Raw genomic sequence first — 18,400 nt, forward strand, 5'->3', positions numbered from 1 at the left:
ACACCAGTGATCTAATGGTCTGTCATTATGACTTGACTATGATGGCCAGTGGTCATGTCTATATGACTCAAATATAAATTCCAGTGGTCTAATGGTCATCTGAGTGACTTGAGTATGATGTCCAGTGGTCTAATGGTCATCTGAGTGACTTGAGTATGATGTCCAGTGGTCATCTGAGTGACTTGAGTAATGTCCAGTGGTCTAATGGTCATCGGAGTGACTTGAGTATGATGTCCAGTGGTCTAATGGTCATCTGAGTGACTTGAGTATGATGTCCAGTGGTCTAATGGTCATCTGAGTGAGTTGAGTATGATTTTTAATGGTGTAATGGTCATCTGAGTGACTTGAGTATGATGTCCAGTGGTCATCTGAGTGACTTGAGTATGATGTCCAATAGTCTAATGGTCAATTGAGTGACTTGAGTATGATGTCCAGTGGTCTAATGGTCATCTGAGTGACTTGAGTATGATGTCCAGTGGTCTAATGGTCATCTGAGTGACTTGAGTATGATGTCCAGTGGTCTAATGGTCATCTGAGTGACTTGAGTATGACTCTAATAGTCTAATGGTCATCTGAGTGACTTGAGTATGATGTCCAGTGGTCTAATGGTCATCTGAGTGACTTGAGTATGATGTCCAGTGGTCTAATGGTCTGTCTACATCACTTAATATTCTGTTGACATGACTCAAGTATGACTCTAATGGTGTGTATACATGACTAGAGTAAGATGCCCAATGGTCACATGACCATGACAACAATGATAGGGTGCCATGTCCAGTTGCCAAAAATTTAGAGAGGAAAAACAAACTGCTTGAAATTTGTTAATTAATTGAAATGAATATAAATTTAGAGAACTCTTAAACTTGATAAAAGTAACACACTAGTAATGCACAACTTATTTTATGAACTTTCCTTATAGAAAATTAGTATATTCATTCTTTTGAACCACTAAATTTGATGCTTAAACTGACAACCGTCAAGCAATAATTTAACTGAAGGTCACTCTGATTTTACCCATTTTTAAAGAGCATGAGAGTAGACATGTTTAATTCAATGAAACGAGGAAGGGGAGGGGAGGGGGGTGAAAAGCAAATGCAACTTTAAAGTGAGAACTGTGGTAGTATGTTAATCAAGCTGTCTATATGACTCTTGTTTGATGTCCATCGGTCTGAGTGACTCGTGTGTGATGTCCAGTTGTCTGAGTGACTGGTGTATAATGTCCAGTGGTCTGAGTGACTCGTGTGTGATGTCCAGTTGTCTGAGTGACTGGTGTATAATGTCCAGTGCTCTAAGTGGCTCAAAAAAAATGTCCAGTGGTCTATTGGTCTAAGTGACTCGGGTGTGATGTCCAGTTGTCTGAGTGACTGGTGTATGATGTCCAGTGCTCTAAGTGGCTCAAAAAAAAGTCCAGTGGTCTATTGGTTTAAGTGACTCGTGTGTGATGTTCAGTTGTCTGAGTGACTGGTGTATAATGTCCAGTGGTCTGAGTGACTCGTGTGTGATGTCCAGTTGTCTGAGTGACTGGTGTATAATGTCCAGTGCTCTAAGTGGCTCAAAAAAAATGTCCAGTGGTCTATTGGTCTAAGTGACTCGTGTGTGATGTCCAGTTGTCTGAGTGACTGGTGTATGATGTCCAGTGCTCTAAGTGGCTCAAAATAAATGTCCAGTGTGATTTGTGTATGATGTTCAGTGGTCTATTGGTCTAAGTGACTCTTGTACGATGTCCACTGGTCTGATGGTCTGTCCAAATGACTGGAGTATGATGTCCAGTGGTCTAATGGTCTGTCCAAATGATTCAAGTATGATGTCCAGTGGTCTAATGGTCTGCCTACATGACTTGAGTATGATGTCCAGTGGTCTGTCTACATGACTTGAGTATGATGTCTAGTGGTCTGATGGTCTGTCCAAATGACTCGAGTATGATGTCAAGTGGTCTAATTGTATGTCCAAATGACTCGAGTATGATGTCCAGTGGTCTAATGGTCTGTCTACATGACTCGAGTATGATGTCCAGTGGTCTGTCTACATGACTCGAATATGGTGTCCAGTGGTCTGATGGTCTGTCGATATGAATCGAGTATGATGTCCAGTTGTCTGTCTACATGACTCGAGTATGATGTCCAGTGGTGTGTTAACATGACTCGAGTATGTTATCCAGTGGTCTAATGGTCACATGACATGACAACAATGATAGGGTGCCATGTCCCATGGCCAAAACTTTAGAGAGGAAAACAAACTGCTTGAAACTTGGAAATTGCTTGAAATTAATATAAAGTTAGAGAACTCGTAAACTTGATCAAAGTTATTTTTTTTAATTTTCTTCATAGAAAATTAGTGTATTCATTCTTTTGAACCGCTAAACTTTGATGCTTAAACTTTCAATTTTCAAATTTAACTGAAGTTCATTTCAGATTTTACCCATTTTACAAATTCATTACAGTAGAGATTTTTAATTAAATGAAATGGGGCAAGGGGAGTGGGGGGGGGTGAAAAAAATGTGCCTTTAAAGTCAAAATTGTAGTAGAAGTATGTAAATCAGTTTGTGATCAAATCAATGAAAGGCGCTCTTTGCAAGTAATCAAGTAAAATTCCAAATTATGCTTTAAGGAGTTGCCTTTTTTTTTCATTTTCCCTTTGTTACAACTTTTTATATAGAGGGCGCCATTTAAAATGGCACTCTTCTGTAGTGCTATATGGTATTATGTAATAATATGTTCTTTTGTTATCAATTTCAACTTGTACCACACTGCATCATGAAGGGTTCTTAAGAAGAAAGTATTACCATTGATTTTTGTCGATTGGTTTTTGCTAAAAGTTTTGTTTGTTTGAATATGCCATTTAGGAAGAAGAGGCCAAATCTTTGAAAGAATTTTCTTGCATTAGAATTTTTGTTCTGCAATGAAGAGAGCATCGGCTAGCTTCATGAGTTGAGGAGCAAGGAGAGGACAGTTCTTTAAAGGTGCAGTGTTGATCAATTATTCAAAGCAGAAAGCCTTAAAGCGAATTTAACATTGCTCAGAAATTTAAGAAGGATAAAGTAATATTATTGCCATCTGGAAAGTAAGAATTTTTTTCGTAAAAAGACTTGATATCTGTATGTCAAAATTTTGAATTTATATATTCAAATCTTTTATATATTCAAAGTAAAAAGTCCAAGATGAGCTGATATTTAACTAAGCAATTATATTTGTCCCTTCTGAGCCACTGCATTAAATATTTTCAGAGTTGCAGCGAGTGAAAAATTGACGTCTAGAATGGGTCTGATGTTGGCTTTCACTGTAACTAGTATACAGTGGCGTAGGAAGGTACTTTTGAGTGGGGGGGCTGAAGACTGATGGCCGGCCTGGGGGAGGGGTCTAAGGGGAGGGGGTGTCCCCCTCCCCTTTGGATTTTTTTTGCATTTCCAGGTGGCCTCAGATGCAATTTGGTGCAATATGGCACACTTCAACTCCCACTCCATTTTGTAAAGAATTTTGCATTTTCACCTGGCCTTAAATGCAATTTGGTGCTCCAAATGAGATTTTTTTCTCATTTGGAAATGAAAAAGGGGTTTTCTGACTTGCGGAGCGGGGGGGGGGGCGGAATGATACTTCCGCCCTCCCATATTTTTCACTGGGGGGGCTGGCGTCCCCCCAGCCCCCCGGTTCCTACGCCCTTGCTAGTATATGCTGTCTTATTCTTTTCGTAACAACTTCCCTTACCTTGGTAATTGGTGCTAAAAATGGCTAAAACGCTTCAATGGGCAAAGTTCGATATTAACCGTGGGATATCACTAGGTAATTAGTGAGATGAAAATTGGTAATGTAAAGATAATTAATTTCAAGAAAAATAATAAAAATCATTCCAATTCATACCAGCCTTTTGAATTAGTGCAATGTTGTGTATTAAAAGCATGTCATATTTCTTCTCGCCGAAAGTGTGCAATTAGCCGAGAAGGTAATGATGATAACTTCTGTCCCTATGCTTATATGCAAATTAAGCTAGGTTTAGTTCTACTGCTGTGTAAGTGCTTTGGGTTTAGACTGAGGCTTGTGAGTAAGAAATAGATGTTTTGTGAAGGTTTTAATACATCTCTCATGAAATTAATACCACAACTTTTACAATATAGTTTTGTTTTTTTGTTTTTTGTTCTCTTTTTGTGTGTGCGTTGATAAATATATATAAACATGTGACCGGAAATCCGGCAGCTTTAATTAATGAACAAAAGTGCAATCCTTCTCTGTTATCCATCTCACTGCCTTTGTCGTCAAATTCCATTATTTTAAGAACTTTTCCATTCATAACAGACAACTTCTACACAGGGTTATATTGTTTAGTTTTTTGTTAATCATCATATAGAAAGCCTTGCCTTCGTAGCAGCATATCTACACGTAGTACCAATCTCCCCAATAGTTCCACCTTTTTTCATCTTATATCAAATTACGTCTTGCAATCTCCAGAGATAAATATCAAACATCTTTTTTTCCACAAATATCGGAACGCCAGAATAAGTTTAAAAATGCCTTAATTCTGTTGACATGATATTTGCTGTGTTGTCATCAATAGTCGTTGTTTATTTTGATAATTTCATGCAAAACTGCTACTATTATCATCATCAAGTTAATTGCTTTTTAATTTGGGGTTCTCAGATCTAATCCATGTGAAAAACAAAATTCATACGATTTTTGAACCTGAAGTTCAATGTTTTGTTGAGATACAGATTTTTTTAAATGTTATTTAAAATTATTCAAACACATTCTATTACAAGATGACTGTGGTGCCAAAATTAAGTTTGATGTTGAATAATTGATTTAAAACACTTCTATACAACATTTAGTTTTTGAGAAATTCTCCTTTAGACATTATATCATCAATGGAAAACGACTGGACCACCTAGTCTACCCATACAGTCCATTAGTTCGGCTTCTCGGTATCATCAGCACAAAATTCAGCGGGAGTTGATGCAAGGGAAGGAATTGATTGTTTGCTGTGTAGTAGTTACATTTTATAAAGCTCATTCTCGAATGTTCGTTTTCATTTGGATCGTGAGCCCCTGATACGGTCGGTATTCATGGGTAAAGATTTGATTATATGTCGGTTGAAATACTAAACACAGGAGAAAAGGGGTTAATGATTTTAAGTGTTATTTTCTTTTCAATAATATTATAAGTGTATACTTCTGTAGAGAGATTCCATTATTGGGAAAACACTGAATGGAACATTACACATATACCAACTATTGTAATTAAACTTCCAAGAGGATGAGAAGGAATTGTTAGGTCATATAAAAGAGGTGGGGCAGCCAAAGTTAACTTTTTGCCAAAGGGCTTTTGCTGCTGACGTATTTCTGATGACAAAAGCCCGGATTTAGGCGTCCCCCTTCCAACCAACTCTTGACAATCAATTTCGTAAACAATCCTTCAGATTTGGGGCATTTACAAGCATTCATCAGAAATGTGGTGCTATGTTTCATTGTTATGGAAAACGGTTGCATATGAGTTTATTGTGTGATTGCAAATGAATATGTATAAATTAATCATTACTGTACCATTATACTGAGACTTGGCATCATTTTTAAGTGCTGGCGATTTTGCTGGTTTCAAACATCTGAGCCCAGTACATCTTTTCTATGTATGCACATCTCCTATATGTATGTACATCTTCTATGTATGTACATCTTCTCTATTTATGTACATCTTCTCTATGTATGTACATCTACTCTATGTATGTATATCTTCTCTATGTATGTACATCTTCTCTATGTATGTACATCTTCTCTATGTATGTACATCTACTCTATGTATGTATATCTTCTCTGTGTATGTACATCTACTCTATGTATGTACATCTTCTATATGTATGTATATCTTCTCTGTGTATGTACATCTACTCTATGTACGTACATCTTCTATATGTATGTACATCTTCTCTGTGTATGTACATCTACTCTATGTATGTATATCTTCTCTGTGTATGTACATCTACTCTATGTATGTACATCTTCTATATGTATGTACATCTTCTCTATGTATGTACATCTTCTCTATGTATGTACATCTTCTCTATGTATGTACATCTTCTCTATGTATGTACATCTTCTATATGTATGTACATCTCTGTGTATGTACATCTGCTCTATGTATGTACATCTTCTCCATGTATGTACATCTTCTATATGTATGTACATCTTCTATATGTATGTACATCTTCTATATGTATGTACATCTTCTCTGTGTATGTACATCTACTCTATGTATGTATATCTTCTCTGTGTATGTACATCTACTCTATGTATGTATATCTTCCCTGTGTATGTACATCTGCTCTATGTATGTACATCTTCTCTATGTATGTACATCTTCTCTATGTATGTACATCTTCTCTATGTATGTACATCTTCTATATGTATATACTCTGTATACTATTTGCCTTGTCAATGCATGTTTTCACATCTTGTATATAACTTGTACATTATGAAACCATACATTTCTTATCTTCATTTTTAAACTTGAGTTTTGTCTTGTCTCTGTGTTTCATCTCTTACTCGTAATTATATTCTGAGTCTTGAATAACTGGATGCCTGAACAATATCAATATCGGATGAGAAATTACTTTAAAGATCTATGGCACACAAACACTTCCCATCTCGTATTTACCTCACAGAGATAAAACCTTGATGACACATGTACATGATGGTCATGCACATGGTGGCCTAACTATTGCGTAACAACGAGTGCCTAAAATGAGACATTTGTCGTTGTCGACATAATGATTTTAAAAATGTTTATACTGGATTCATATGGATCAGAAGCTCATATCTCTCCGGTTAATAGGGAAATTCTACTCTTTTCGCCTCTAAATTCAATATTTTAAATTATGACATTCTGATTTGAAGTTCAAATTAGACTATCGCTTGAAAGAGTAGTGATCTATTGTAAACGCTTTTATTGTCCAAAATGAACTGAAGGTCGTCAACCATTTTCTGCATGATTTTGAGAAGATTTTAAATATCGCGATTTTTGGTCGAATTTTGAAAAATCATAAGGGTATAGCCTTACAAATCAAATTTGGACGAAAAATCGAGGTTTACAGATTTCAGCCGAAATGTTTTTACTGGATTCATATGGATCAAAAGCTCATTTCTCTCCGGTTAAATGGGAAATTCTACTAATTTTTCGCTTCTAAATTCAATATTTTAAATTTTGACAGTATGATTTTAAGTTCAAATTAGACTATCGTTTGAAAGAGAAGTGATTTATTGTCAACGCTATTATTGTCCAAAATATTATAAATAGGTCGTCATCCTTTCTCTGCATCATTTTGAGAAGATTTTAAGTATCGCGATTTTTTGACCGAATTTTGATAAAATCATAAGGGTACATATGCCTTACAAAATGATCAAATTTGGACGAAATATCAAGGTTTCCAGATTTCAGCCGAAATGTTTTTACTGGATTCATATGGATCAAAAGCTCATTTCTCTCCGGTTAAATGGGAAATTCTACTAATTTTTCGCTCTAAATTCAATATTTTAATTATGACATTATGATTTTAAGTTCAAATTAGACTGTCCTTTGAAAGAGTAGTGATCTATTGTAAACGCTATTATTGTCCAAATTGTAATAAATAGGTGTTTTTTTTTTTTATCTGCATCATTTTGAGATTATAAATATCGCGATTTTTGGTCGAATTTTAAAAAAATCATAAGGGTGCCTTACAAAATGATCAAATTTGGACGAAAAATCGAGGTTATCAGATTTCAGCAGAAATGTTTTTACTGGATTCATATGGATCAGAAGCTCATTTCTCTCCGGTTAAAAGGGAAATTCTACTTATTTTTGCCACTAAATTCAATATTTTAAACTATGACATTATGATTTTAAGCTTCAATTAGACTGTCGTTGAAAGAGTAGTGACTTATTGTAAACGCTATTATTGTCGAAAATATAAGAAAGAGGTCGTCAAACCTTCTCTGCATCACTTTGAGAAGATTTTAAATATCGTGATCTATGGTCGAGTTTTGTTTTTAAGTTCATTTTCTCCGGTCATAGGTGAAATTCTTCTCATTTTTCCGCCTTTAAATTCAATATTTGAATGTACGACAATGATTCAATGTTCAAATTAAACTGTCGTTTCAGACGAAATGTTTATACTCTGTATCTATTACTATTTGCTTTGTCAATGCATGTTTTCACATCTTGTATATAACTTGTACATTATGGGGAGACAGGCGCGGCGGAACGCAAAAATTATTGGGGGGGGGGGGGGCTAATGTGTGGAGACTTTCTAAGCGGAGCGCCACGTACCATCGGTTAGCGTGGAGCGTACAAGAAAATTTTGGGTTTTTTCAAACCCCCAGATGGCCGGAAACGGCACTTCCCGAGTGTTTTATGCTGCGAATACCTAGCCCTAAAATATGGGTCTCAAGCCTGCAATTTCTCAGATTGCACGTTTAAATCTGTAAAAACATTGTAATTTGTATATTCGATGGTGCTTTAAGAGAGCAGCTATAACTCGTAGTGTACTCGCAAAGACGTTTTTGAGTGTAGTAAATTACTAATTGCAATTAAATGCAATAATTAAATAAATGTCATAAGAAAAAACAGAAAGTCAACAAATGGGTAATTCCAAAACCATGTGCAGTTGCCAACAATTTCTATGAACCAAGCACTGTCACGAATGCATGTACCCCATACACAGGTGAAATGCTATAATTGTGTTTTTGTTCGTTTAATAATTGATTGAGTTTAAACATAGAGCCATGTTCCACGCTTTGTGTGTACTCGTAGTGTAAACGCAAATTTTGATGAGTGTAGCGTTTAGCTTATTACACTCTTATTTTAAACCCTAATATTCGATGAGGCCGGGTATGATAGAGACAATCAATGTGGTCTATAGCCAGGGGACGGACCGAGGGTCCTCCCAGCATTTACTAAAATTATTATACCTAAATAGTATACGTGTGCATCGAACAGATCGACAAGTATGCATTGAAAAATGGGCAGATGCACGTTTCGGAGCCTTGGTAAATATTGGGGGGGGGGCTTATCATGCATTTGCCCCCTCAACTTTTTCATTTGGGGGGGCTGAGCCCCCCAAGCCCCCCGGTTCCGCCGCCACTGGGGGGAGATATCTGCTTATAAAGTTAATGTTCATACCAATTTATGTTTAAAGAGAATGTCTCCCCCACCTTAAGCATTAAAATCCTTACACATGTGTTCTCATGATAACTACAGCAACTTCATTTAAAAATACAAAAACAAGTCATATTATTGCACAGTGATTAAATAAGATTTATGCTGTTAGTACTGATGAGGTGAAGATCTATAATAAACATGAAACACATAATCACAAAACAATTAGCACCTCCCACCCTCTCTCCCCTTACAAACCCCAAACAATGGCCCCAGATTGACCACCAGCAAAACCAAAATATGATGGAATCATCTGACTTCATCCTCATTGGGATTAATGTGGAATGATCTGACTCCATCCTCATTGGGATTAATGTAGAATCATCTGACTTCATCCTCATTGGGATTGTGAGGAATCATCTGACTCCATCCTCATTGGGATTAATGTGGAACTCCATCCTCATTGGGATTAATGTAGAATCATCTGACTTCATCCTCATTGGGATTAATGTAGAATCATCTGACTCCATCCTCATTGGGATTAATGTAGAATCATCTGACTCCATCCCCATTCGGATTGATGTTTAATCATCTGACTCCATCCTTGTTGGGATTAATGTGGAATCATGACTCCATCCTGGATGGGATTAATGTCGAATCATGTGACTCCATCCTCGTTGGGATTAATGAGGAATCATGACTCCATCCTCGTTGGGATTGTGTGGAATCATATGACTCCATCCTGGATGGGATTAATGTGGAATCATCAGACTCCATCATCGTTGGGATTAATGTGGAATTATCCGACTCCATCATCGTTGGGATTGATGTGGAATCATCTGACTCCATCCTCATTGGGATTCTGACTCTCTCCCTCTCTGCACCAACATAAACATTCCTAGATGTACTGTCCAGCCAACAAATGTTTCCACAGTATATTTGCCCAGCAAACATTCATCCGTCACTTATCAAAATACATGACCTTTGACACTTCACCAATTCTTACCCAAACCAGCAAAACCATCTCAAATATCAGCTGGCTTAGGTTAAAGGCAACTCATCCGAGAGGAGAAATTAGTTCACTCTCTCTCTCCGTCTCTCTCTGACCTTTGTAAGCATCTCCTGACATTTTTTGCATCCCTATGGATTTGTGGTTCCTAGAGCAGCAGAAGTTTCCATGGTAACATCTGAATGTTCACGTCTCCCAATCAGGAAACATTTCTCCTAAGATTGAGAGCTTAGCGCTGAACGGCTGAGAGGTACAATTGTGCCTTCTGGTCAATTCTTCCTTTTCTACATTTGGATAAAGCTCTGCTATATATCTCTCCAACCACTTGAGTCTTGCCTCCTTCTGGTTTATGCTCTTTAACAAGTTCTCCATCGATCTCATTTCGTTCCCTCTCTGACAACAATCGATGGCACTGATGTCGATGGGGTGGGCCTCCGTATTGAATATGTAACCTCCAGCATCGAGGATGCACTTCCTGTGTGGGCTGCTCACCAGCGTTCCCTCACTACCGTTGGCATGGAGAAAGTTATCTGGGTCAAATAGCAGATATAGATACTTGGTGGTCTCGGATAGAAAGAAAGATTCCATACGGTTGTCTTTGGTGTGATGCCGTGAATCTTTCATCTGGAAGAATATGAGAGGAGGGGGGGGGGGGAGTTATTTGGTACCATCAATGAATGGAAATAACACATGTGAATAAATAAATACATTGGTAAACATATGAACATAATATACAATTATAAATATATAAATATAAATATATAACAAATCAAAATTGAACATAAAGAGAGGAAAACCCTCTGTTCTCTCCTATCATGTAACATAATTTTTAATTAAATCTGTATTTACCATTGAATAAGAAGATATTTTACCACGCCCTCAACACATTACAGCACAGCCACCATCTAACTTTAACTATTCCATTTCATTTCAATTGACAGTGTTTTAGATTCCCTTTTGACATATCAACGACTAATGCTACAATAAATGTCGGTAAAGATGCCTGGAAAATAGAATTTGTCAGAAGTTGAATCAAATTCTTATTTCATCCCTCATCGGATATTTTTGAGTGGAATAAGACAAGAGAAGGGGTGTTCGATCAATCACTTGTTATTTTACTTGGAACAATAGTATGATTGGTCGCAAAAGTACTGCAGCGGACCAGCCAACGAATAGAGAAATGTTGCAGGAGGGAACCACACTTACACTAGCATATCCACACGGAGTCCTGGCACTGACTTGGATGGAGGTCATAATGTCTCGTCCTACCTCAAGCAGGAAAGGATCTCTGGTTGCTTGGTAGAGGTACATGACGCTCTCAATTAGTTCTGTAAGACAACAAATATATAATAATATTGATAATGATCGTAATATTTGAACACTACCTACCATCAAGGATTTGCTGTATAAATGTGGTTTGTTCACCCAACTTAGCTAAAGAGATAAAGACTTCTGTTCCAGAGTTTTCTTGACTGATTCCAAACCAAGCAAAAAAAGTGCTAAGTCCAAGCAACGGAGCGTTTCCTGGAGGTCATACCATGCAGTAGGATACACACAGTATATATAACGACATGTTATGTGATATGCAAAAGTACACGGTGCATAATATCATCACTCAAATTAGCTGAAGCACTATCGGCGGCTCGGACGTTTGTCTCGTACAGAGAACTGTGGCTCTTGCGTACAAAACTGCCCTATATATCTTTGCCCTTGTACATCAACTGGATTCTTGATTAATGAACATCCTCATAAGCAAACTTGCTGTCCCGGATGTGTAACTTAACCCTGGTCATTGGTAACTTGTCACGCCTACACACCAAAGTGTGCACAATTCAAACAATCTTTCCTGGGGCACCACAGTGCACCACAGCCACATGTACCCTGGGGGACTTCCCATAGGGTGCAGCCACAAACCGATGCACGCAAATATATTTACAAGTCACCTCGCAAGTCCCCATTTATACACCTGGGTGAAGAGAGGCAATGGAGATAAAATGCCTTGCCCAAGGACACAACGCAGTGATCTGGCCAGGGCTCGAACCTGTAATCCTTAGATCACAAGTCCACTGCCTTAACCACTTGAACACAACGCCCTCTATCATTTGGTAAAAGGAAAACAATTTGCCACTTGCAGCCGAAGGAGAAATATAATGTTTGATACCACTTGTTGTCATAGAAACAGGACAAAGCATCACCTGGTCGTAAAGGGTAGCCTTCTCGTCCATCCACAGAGACACCGTGGGCGATATTATAGAACTCGGGGGTGAAACCGATCTGCTTCCAAACTTGATGAAAATTGTGGAGGGTTTTCATGGCAGGATCGACATCACCTATGAGACTCTGAGGAAGATATTAGATACACTGATTGTTGAGAGTGTTTACTATTCATGGTGTATCTCCTGTTGGATTGGCCAATTTAAAAACTTTATGATGAATATTGAAGTGCAGACCAGGGCGATACTGAATACCAAGTAGTTAAATGCAAAACTAGTTCAATTAGCATGAACTTACCTGCAGACCAGGCCAATAAGCGTCCAGTGATTGGAACACAGGTAAACTGACCTGACCTTTCTTCATGTTGACCCACATATACCAGTCATCCCTCTTGTTATAAGTCTTCACTGCTTCTTCATACTCTGCAAAAGTATTCAAGGGATTGATAGGTGTAAACTTATGGAAAAATACAATTCTCTAAATTATAAAACAATGACTCTAACTTTTAAAGTCTATTGTCAACATTTCAGCTTCATCTTAAAATGTGACCTCTGGTTACTTGATATGCAAAGGTACTTCTGACTTGTACCTGCAGCAGAGAAATGGTCACATCTTACACACCGTCTCCGACTAAAGGCTAGATAGCTCAGTTCGTCTTTGTATTTCTAAGATTGCTCCTTCCAATGCTCTTCTTTACTTAGCTGTTTTCGAACTGTATTCCCCAATCAGGTCTCTGATGATGGTATGCATTAATATAGGTGCACTTCTCAAGTTAGCATACGCATGTTTCTTTTACTTGTTTTAACCAATAGCTCCTACAGGGTACATTAACGGAATAGAAGTAATATATCTTCTCTTTTATTCTCTATCGATAGAAAGGACAAACATATTTAGACTACTACAATATTACTTAATAGATTTTTCAAGTTAAAACTAGTCTTTTTGTAAGGTTTGTAGGAGTATGATTTGATCTACTTTCCACATCTCAGTCACAATTCAGATATCTCTCCTTGTGATCTCAACTTATCTGTAGAAAGGTTCCATTTATATCCTAAGGTGAAAAGTCAAACAGTCACTTTAACGTGCCTGGTTTATATGAGTATGCTGCAATATTGAAATATTTCTAAAAACTTACTTATTAATTTGTATGTCATATTAAAATGTACAAAACGTTGCAAATTCAGCTCTTCAAAGATATTTTTCCTTCACTATCTAAATCTGTGAAAGCAATTCCTCTGAACTTGCACAGAATGAGGTGAATAGTCAGGTAGTGACTATAGTTACCTCTGAACATATCCATCAGTTCTTGGTTGCCAAGCAACAGACTTCCTTTGACCAAGTACTCCAAGTAGGAGTCGATACCGCCCCCTATCCCCGAGTCAAGAGCTGTCCACTTCTTGGTGAGAACATTGATGTGGTTGCCAACCTTTTTAAGGTAAAAGTAATATTAACATATGAAATCTCTACCAAAGAAGAAGAAATAAGAACAATTCCAAGATGCCATCATCTAATGTTAGGTTAAATGAAAAGCAATAAACCTGTGTTATTTGAAGTGGATATTATGGTGGCAGTCAGCGGCACATTTATATGGAATAGACAAATATTCCAGACTCTTAGTTGAAACCCCCCCCCATCTTGGTATCTTATTTCTAACTCTAGAGATGGATGTTTGAATTTTAACTATGTTTAACAGATCAGACTCTTCCTTACTCCATTAAGTGGACTGTAGTCAAATATTCCAAACTCTTAGTTGAACCCGCCCCCTCCCATCTTGGTATCTTATTTCTAACTCCAGAGATGGATGTTTGAATGTTAACTATGTTTATCAGATCAGACCCTTCCTTACTCCATTAAGTGGACTGTAGTCATCATGACTGATTTTGTTTACAAACTCTACTTTTCTATCATTTATTTTTTCTCTCCTTGAAATGTTTGCTCAGATGTCAATGTTCTCTTCATTCCAGACAATATTCAACAATATCTAACTTGTTCGTAAAGAACATAATTTTCCTCAGTCGTTAAAATGACTTAATTAATTAAAAAGTAATAACAAAACAAACATTTTCCCCGCTCAATTGCCATGATTATACATCACTGACTCTGTTTTTGCCAGATGCATTCATAAAGCTTCAACAAATTTTAAAATCTACCATGGTACAGGAGGGGGAGGGGGGGCAGGGGTTGGGGAAGGGGAATGACAATCCTGAAAAGTAACCAGTTTGCCACTTTCTCGTTAACCTCCTCGTGGAAGTAAAACATGTTCTGTGAACTAGGTTCATAGGGACTTTAAAATTCCTGTTGTAAGAGTTACTTGTCTGCAATATGTTGGCAAACTTAACAACAGGTAATATATTATGTGAGAGCAATGTAATTAAAGATCCGCCTCTACATGTACCTTTCAATAAGCAATATTTAATCGAATATGCAACAAGGTGTTGATAACATACTCTGTTAGAAGAAAATGTGGCCACCAACAACAACATAAAAAAAAAAATTCTGTATTCACCAATCCAATTCCTGACCTGCATTTCCAAAGAGCATGCAGGGCTTTCAAAGCTGTCTCCTCAAATATTGGCTCCCCTGTCAACCTACTAAGGGTTCCAAATTCTACTATGAAAGTACCAACTCCAGATGTACACGTCACTGCTGTTTCCCCTTGCGGCACCCCGTGGACCAAGTTAATGGTACCATATGGCATCCCAGAGAGGGTATCAAAAGCTGCGAGGGGGAAACATTAAGGTGGTTATCGGTTTTGGGAACAAATCAGTTCAATAAACCATTTGTTTTAACAATCCCTTAACGCACATTTTAATGTATAACAAATCGTTACTTATTAATTTATTTTCTTCTACTGATTTTTTTACTCACCGGGTAAAAGTTTAGTGGCAATTTCTTTGGCCATTGTCAGCAAGGGCCCTTTACAAGGCCATTCTGGGCCTACGGGGATCTGCGCTTTCTTGGACAGCAGGTGAGCTGACAAAAGTCCTCCAACCACTGCAAATCAGAAGGGAAAAGGAATTGCAGGACATTTCAGAACATATTTCACACGATGAACAGACAACAGGTTCAAACGAAACTTTATCGTAAACATGAAGCAAATAAGCCTCCTTGTTTACAATCAAATTCCAACAGACATTTTCAGAGAGTCTAAGTAAAGTCAGGCATCCACCTGTGATGAAAGTGTAAATGCTATATTTGCTTTTGTTATAAGTTTTTTGGAGGAACAACTAAACTCTTGATCTAAGTTTAGCATACCTTTGAATACAAGCACACATGATTTCCATGAATATTTCCAACATTTGTTTTGGAATGGAGCAAAAGAAATGTACTGCTGGAAAGTGATTTAAACCAGTAATCTCTGGGTTATAAGTTCAGCACTCTACCAACTTTTTTTGTTGTTGCCGGAAGGGACCAGCCTATAACGGTTATGCCAATCATTTTCTCTGTTTTGTGGAATTTATACTAGAGACAAAATCACTGGCTACTGTGTTAAAGACCAGTAAACTTTATTAAATGAAGTATTTTTTATGTAATATTAATGAAATTCTTATGAAAATAATTTTCTGTATTTTATGTGATAATGGTTGAAAGAAACTTAAAAATTGAAACTGAGCTACCCAGCCTTTAGTTGTTAGCAATCCCTATATAGCCATTTCTTCTCTGGGGGCAGTAGTCATGAGCCAAGGTTACTTGGATATTTGTTACAGTGTAACCAGGCATCACATCCAAAATTTCATTCCATTAAACCCAGAAAGCAGTTTTTACTATGTAAGTTAATGAATCACACAAAACTGACAGGGAAATTTTTAGACATGGAAATGAGTTAAGAAGGTTATGGCTAGAATGGAATTCAAATTCATTAGCTGGACAGAATTCAATTGTATCAACTCTTCATAACAAGTTTTGCAGATGATAGAGGGAATAAAGTTAAAGTGAATGAAATTAGCCAAGGATGCAACTTTCTGAAAGACAGCAGACAATCTGTTCTACCGCAAAGTTTTGCCATGAAAATTGAGAAAAATAAAACGAGACAGGAAGAGGAAAAGTCTGCTCTCCAATTCACAATTACATACCTCTAATGTTTGTTTCAAAGACTGACACATTTATATCTTCTTCAAAATCTAGATGGTATAATAATAGCTCTGCCACTCGACGGAACTCTGTGTAATTTCCCAGGACAGCAAGAGTATCCAGGCTATCTACTAGTGTTAAAGAATAGCTGAAATAAGGAATAAAAACCTCAATGATTTACTCAACACTGAATAGAAATAAGTAAATAAAAAATGTTGATACACTCACAGAGTATTACACAGTGAAATGTTCTCAGTTTGTAACTTTGTAACACATTGTAAGTGATTGAGCAAATGGGCAAATTTTTAGATTTCCCGTCAAAGTCCCTTAGACATACCCTCACAGACTAGGTCTCCAGATGCTTGAAATGGAACTTCCATCCGATGGTTTATAACAGGTACAAGAAACTTCTGTATTTCAAACTATACTGTACGCAGGGACGAACACATATATATTGTAGAGAAAACAGAAGAAGTTTTTATTCGCTCAAATAGATTTCCTACCTCTCCTCTTCCCCTGTTGCTTTCTTCTCTCCATCCCTTGTCAACTAATCCCCTTACATGTATCTCATTGTTGTCAGCGTGCTCATTAACCTGTCTGTATTCTGTGGGTGTTTTTGTCCCTTCTGTTACTGTAGCTTGTCATTTAGCCTCTGAAGAAGATCCTGCTAGGATCGAAACGTCAGGCCAACTTACTTTTACACAAATAGATTTCCCACGGAACAACACAAAGGAAATCCACAAATTAATATTCATGTAATAATTTTCCATTTTTGCCACATGTTCATACGTTTTTGAACAAAACTGATGGATACAACCAAACTCATAGACTAAAATTTTAATTGTTACCTGCCCCAAGTATCAAATCCATCACAGGTTAATGGTCTCAGCTCATCATAGGGAAAGGCATGTTCTAGGTAGTTATTGTAACCATGGTAAAACATCTCCTTGACTTCATCTCTGAAACAAAAATTAAAATTGAGTCCTCCCGACACACTAAGGCTACATGATTAGTTACCACAAAAATGTCAACTATATACGAAATAAATATGCACATTATTACATAGCAAATGCCAAATAGACTTACATTTGAGACAAAACTGGTGAGATCAGTGATTATATCCCTCTATAACAAAAAAACAGTTGAGTCTTAAGTCCTCCCTGTTGACATGTAAAATTTTGTGTATGCTGGGAAGGCCTGTACCACCAACTGAATCTGTATACAATAGGACTGGGGAATGGATATTGTTGGGTTTTCTATGCCCAGAACAATTCCTTCTTGATTAAAAAAATATGAAAAAAAACCCAGTGAATTTGTAAAGTACACTTCACTAGTCATGCAATTAATAGTTAAGACTGCCTATACCAAGCCAAAATTTTGCCTCTTTTAGCAGCTGTAGATTTCACAGGTTGTAAACATATATGGCTATGACTGAAGTGTTAGGCCTAAATCCTTGCTAAAAGCAATTGTTCGGCCGGCCGTATATAAATTATCCCTCCTGCAAAAATGAATCACCGAACCTTAGGACTCTAATATGTTCGACAATGGTGATATCTATAACAAGTTAGGGGCTTTTACAATACAAATATTCTACTATACATACACTGTTCTTACGTAGTCTAGGAAAAGTGCTTAAAACAATAGAATATAACTGCGTCACGTACTATAGTATAAGCGTACTGTATGTCACTATAGGTCTAACCTACTGTAGTGTAGCCCTAGCCTATGTTTATGTATTTCGCAGAAATGGTACCTGCCCACTGTGATAGCAAGTTTTAACATTTGGATCATCTTACCGATACTTCCTCATATCATCAGTCGTTACTTCACAATTTGAAAGAGCTAGTTTACTAAATAGGATGAATGCGACAAATGTGAACATTTTAATGTAACATTTGACCATTTTCGAAACGTGCAGGTTACTTTTGCAGCTTTGATCAACATTACGACGGGCCATTCATGTCTTTTTTTGCTTCAATGAATATGTGTATTG

General features: G+C 37.2%; 1 protein-coding gene across 1 annotated transcript; it reads right to left on the reverse strand.

Annotated features, from left to right (window-relative positions):
* Window positions 1-552: 552 nt before the first annotated feature.
* Window positions 553-18,400, reverse strand: LOC139960224 (ER degradation-enhancing alpha-mannosidase-like protein 2). Its single transcript, XM_071958419.1, has 10 exons — window positions 18,204-18,400; window positions 17,256-17,366; window positions 16,410-16,555; window positions 15,205-15,330; window positions 14,843-15,054; window positions 13,621-13,762; window positions 12,634-12,758; window positions 12,318-12,462; window positions 11,329-11,450; window positions 553-10,746 (listed from the first exon to the last, which is right to left on the reverse strand). Exons 1-10 carry the CDS (start codon window positions 18,362-18,364, stop codon window positions 10,309-10,311), a joined length of 1,728 nt encoding a protein of 575 aa, XP_071814520.1. The 5' UTR covers window positions 18,365-18,400; the 3' UTR covers window positions 553-10,308.

The sequence above is a fragment of the Apostichopus japonicus genome, chromosome 3 (assembly GCF_037975245.1).
Source record: "Apostichopus japonicus isolate 1M-3 chromosome 3, ASM3797524v1, whole genome shotgun sequence".
NCBI classification, from domain to species: Eukaryota; Metazoa; Echinodermata; class Holothuroidea; order Aspidochirotida; family Stichopodidae; genus Apostichopus; species Apostichopus japonicus.

Bases quoted from the DNA above. Each gene is read 5' to 3' on its own strand.
- LOC139960224 (XM_071958419.1), bottom strand. From the start codon at position 18,364: ATGGCCCGTCGTAATGTTGATCAAAGCTGCAAAAGTAACCTGCACGTT. The intron at 16,556-17,255 runs GTAACAATTAAA...TCCTTATTTCAG, and splicing joins GGATTTGATACTTGGGGCAG to CTATTCTTTAACACTAGTAG. The intron at 12,759-13,620 runs GTAACTATAGTC...ATACTTTTGCAG, and splicing joins ACTGATGGATATGTTCAGAG to AGTATGAAGAAGCAGTGAAG.